Source organism: Guillardia theta (assembly GCF_000315625.1).
Source record: "Guillardia theta CCMP2712 unplaced genomic scaffold GUITHscaffold_136, whole genome shotgun sequence".
NCBI classification, from domain to species: domain Eukaryota; class Cryptophyceae; order Pyrenomonadales; family Geminigeraceae; genus Guillardia; species Guillardia theta.
In genome coordinates, this window is record NW_005434538.1 from 93,012 (window position 1) to 96,996 (window position 3,985).

The window sequence follows — 3,985 nt, forward strand, 5'->3', positions numbered from 1 at the left end:
AACACATTGATATTCGAACGAAGTATGCTGTTGATTTGGTAGAAAAGGACGAGCTCTATCCAGAAAAGATTCATACTTCTTATCAGCCTGGTGATTTGCTGACGAAAGTTCTGCCTTTGAATCGGTGGAGGCTCCTTGGTGAATTTCTCTTCGGAGACCCCTTACCGGATATGCTGCTCTGAGGATGCTCGCCTGTCATGCTCTCTGCGCTTCTGTCAGGGACAGTGCTACTCTGTTCCCATGCCGTCAGTCGCCAAAGTTGTATGCCCCGTGTGTGATTGACGGTGATCCGAGCTCCAGTCTCCGACAGGGAGATTCAACCGATCCTGCTGCGGTGGCTTCCAGGCTTTATCTTCCGTCTTTTCTCCGATTCAGGGAGGGTGTCTCGGACCCTTGCCACCGAGTCCGTGTCGCTCGAGAATTGTCAGTCTTCCGTCTTCTATCCGATTCAGGGAGGGTGTCTCGGGTGATGTCACCGAGGAGACTCTCATGGAGAACGTGAAGGAATCGGATGAATCGGAAGGAGGATAAAGACAGACACGTCTTCCTCAAGCCTGTGGCTAGCTGCAACCAAGACATCTGTTCTAGGTTAGTATCTTAGAAACTCGCTCATCCTGATCTATGGAACCCATGACGGTAGTGAACGATGAAATTGAATGGCCAAAAATGAAAATTGAGAAAGAAATGACGGATGAGTCGAGATCGATAAGTCATGTGGTTGAAATGAAAGCGCTGACGTCAAAAATGATTGTGCCTTGGCAAAACAATGATCCCCGGGGTAGATAGGATAGAAAGGGCCCATAGATTAGAAACGAGAAAATTGTGTTCAAAACAATCAGAGATCAATCAATGCATTGCAAGAATTCTGAACCTGATCTCTGGAGCTTGATTGGAATCCAAAATTCTTGGCATCATCAATGGGTGGAGATGTCTTCATTGCTCAATGCGCAAGCTTCAGAGAGGTCACATGATGACCAATCCCATCATGACGATCAGGTTGAAGAGGAGGAGGAGCTGTCTGACTTGAAAGATGCAGATGTGTTCAGGACTTAGTCTTGAACTGACACTGCAGGCAGCTGGGAAGAGTTTATGATGGAAGGTGAGGAGGAGCACAGGTGCATGCGGACAGCGCAGGCGGATGAGGAGAGTCTCTAGTGGCATGCGGATGGTACAAGCTGAGGAACCCGAGTGCACGAGCATCAGGATGCGCTAGAGGAGGACAGCGCAGGTGCTGCAGGAGTGCTGCTGAAGCGCAAGCGCTGGAGGAGCAGCGCAGGCCCCGCAATGGTGGGGAGCAGCCGCAGCGCAGGTGGAGGAGCAGCGCAGGTGCTGCAGGAGTGCTGCTGAAGCGCAAGCGCTGGAGGAGCAGCGCAGGCCCCGCAATGGTGGGGAGAAGCCGCAGCGCAAGCGGAGGAGCAGCACAGGTGCACTGTTGGCGGGGTGCGACCGCACTGCATCCGCAGCGCAAGCGGAGGAGGAGCGCAGGTGTCACAGGAGGAGAAACGCAGGTGCACCAGGGTGCACACTTGAACCGAAGGAGGAGCGCAGGAGGCATGCAAGATGGGGGATGAGCCTGTGCAGAACGGTTGATGGAGTGGTAGCAGCAAGATGACCTTGGAGAGGAGAGCAGCATGGAAGTCAGCTTGGGAAAGATGTTGATGGTCAGGTGATGGAAGCAGCTGACAACGCTGCAAGAAGCTAGAGCGATCGTTGGAAAGGAGGACATCGCAGGGGACAGCTGCTTAGCTGTCAAGCAGATGATTTTGACAAGCTGAGAAGGTTGCAGACTTCTGACTTGCTTCCCAAAGGGAGGGTGTAAGAACTCAGGTTCTGACAAACCTCTCAGAAGTTCTTTCAGACGCGATAAGTTCAAGGGATGCGTCTAATCAGGTTGTGAACCAAGTGAAGCCTGCAGGTCCAAGCTAGTGGGCTGGAGCTTAGTCTGTGACTTAGAAGATCCGGTTGGTTGGAGCCTGGGGAAGCTGAGGCGGCGCCGGAGGAATCAAGAGGCACCGGCGGTCGAAGAGGCAGCACTCGTACAGTGGTGGAAGTAAGGCGGTGGTGTGTGAAGGGAAGCTGTTTGGTTGGTCTTGCTGCTACGAGTGTTGGGAATAAAGTGCTGGGGATTGTTGGGAAGTTGATCTGAGTTATCTGAGGTGTTTGGTTGGCTGTGAAAGTCATTGGTGTCTTCGTGCGCACATCATCTGTGAGTCTTGGTCTTTGGACTTATCAGTCAGCTGTTGAGCTGTTCTACTAGTCATTCATCTGTGCACAGACTCTAGGAGTCAGGAATTGATTCCAATACCAACTCGGTATGTATCTGGTCTCGGATCAATTTAAGGACTGCGCCCTACAAGACTGAGCCTGCCTCAGAACAAGCAGTACGCCGCAAAAAAAGAGAGATACTCGAGATATGCTGACATCTGACGGCTACAACCCCACCCCCACCCACTACCTGGGGGCAAAGGTTTTTAGGGAGGTAGTGGGGTGGACTTTCGTTTCGAAACAGGGGTGGTGCAGAGGGGCCGTAAACTGCTCGTGAATCTCTACTCGCGTCCAGATCCAAGTGAGGGGAAGTGGCGAGGAGGGAGGAAGCGAGGATGGGAGATAAACGCAGAAAAGAAATAGCGGACAAACAAGAAGGAAATCTGAGCACTAATGAGGAGTCACGTGTTGCGTGTCTCGAGTGAGAGTTGATACAAGTAAAACTGCTTGCAGGTGACAGGCATTGAGAATGAAGCTACTTTCTCGCACGATTGCGAAACTCTTCCTTTTAGGATTTTTGGTCTTGCTGCCATCAGTCCAAGCTCATGACCATGATGATCATGATCATGACCATGATGATCATGATCATGATGACCATGATCATGACGAACTGTGGCACGGACACGTTGAGTTAGGTAAACAAACCTACACATTGAATCTGCAACGACCAGCAGCAGGAGAGGTATGCTGCTTCTAGACTCTTCATGTCCTCATGCCCATGTTTGACATATCTCTTCGTAGGACTACGTCGACACTTCTCTCAAGATTGCCATCGTCAATCCTGCGGACGTGAAAAAAGCGAACGTGACATCAGATGCACTGAAGTCAGCGATCCACGCCAAGTTTGATACTGAATTGAAGAGGTATGAGCAAGGATCTGTGGTTGGCATGGGGTCCACAGACACATCATCTACGTTGCTGACCTCGATCCCTGTTGACTTGTTCGTGTTGGTTCCTGACCGGGATGCTTCCAACACTGTGATCAAGTTGTCCGTACCGAAGGCAACTACGTACGGGATTTTCGCAAACCATCCCTTGTCCGAGTGGGAGGGGGCTTTGAAGTTCATGATGGATAGCCGTTCAAATGAGGTCCTCCTTGAAGGGTCGACGACCTGTCAATCGTCCTTGTCTTCCTCGCCGTGTGGGGACTGTCGATCTTGGGAGCGTTTATCGGAGCAGCCATGTCGCTTTCCGGTGTGCTGATTATCGTCCCTGTGCTCAAGATGGAGGAGCTGTGGATTCTCAAGTACCTCAACTGCCTGGCTGCTGGCGTGCTGCTCAGCTTTGTTCTCATCCATCTCATCCCCGAAGCTGGCCATCTGCATGGTGACGTGCACGAGGAGGCTGATGAAAACCTTGACTCGCCGTACTGCAGGCAGTTTAAGCTGGGAGGTCAGCACAACCGTGTTGGCTGGATTCTTTGCTGGTAAGCTTCACTTTGAGGTGCCGACCTTGCAATGATTGATTATCAAGGGCTTCTGGTCGAGCATGGTATACACCTCTACTTCACTGCCTACGGGAAGGAGCCGGTGACCGCCGCTTGTTATTTGATCCACCACGGTCGTCCTGATCGAGTCCCCAGGCAAGGATTGAAGGTGGGACCGGGACATCGCCTAGGAAAGGAGAGCTGGTCTTTGTCGATCAAGAAGCTCAAGATCACATGGCGCTGAGCAGTCAGAAAGCGCTGGACGGTGACGCTGTGCAAGACAAGCCAGTCGCA

At 51.8% G+C, this 3,985-nt stretch overlaps 2 protein-coding genes across 2 annotated transcripts in view; both read left to right on the top strand.

Annotated features, from left to right (window-relative positions):
* On the top strand, positions 1–1,029 carry GUITHDRAFT_155625 (hypothetical protein). The gene is made up of 2 exons (XM_005821861.1): positions 1–382; positions 457–1,029. The coding sequence occupies exons 1-2, from the start codon at positions 185–187 to the stop codon at positions 529–531; spliced, it is 273 nt and encodes a 90-aa protein (XP_005821918.1). The 5' UTR covers positions 1–184; the 3' UTR covers positions 532–1,029.
* Positions 1,030–2,734: 1,705 nt separating this feature from the next.
* GUITHDRAFT_118873 (hypothetical protein) overlaps positions 2,735–3,985 on the top strand; it is a gene marked incomplete at both ends in the record, with an annotated part of 1,917 nt that continues 666 nt past the window's right edge. The window contains 6 exons of the mRNA XM_005821862.1: positions 2,735–2,785; positions 3,007–3,308; positions 3,368–3,591; positions 3,641–3,691; positions 3,739–3,794; positions 3,848–3,956. Coding sequence (XP_005821919.1) covers positions 2,735–2,785; positions 3,007–3,308; positions 3,368–3,591; positions 3,641–3,691; positions 3,739–3,794; positions 3,848–3,956 — 793 coding nt within the window. The remainder of the gene's footprint in view (positions 2,786–3,006; positions 3,309–3,367; positions 3,592–3,640; positions 3,692–3,738; positions 3,795–3,847; positions 3,957–3,985) is intronic.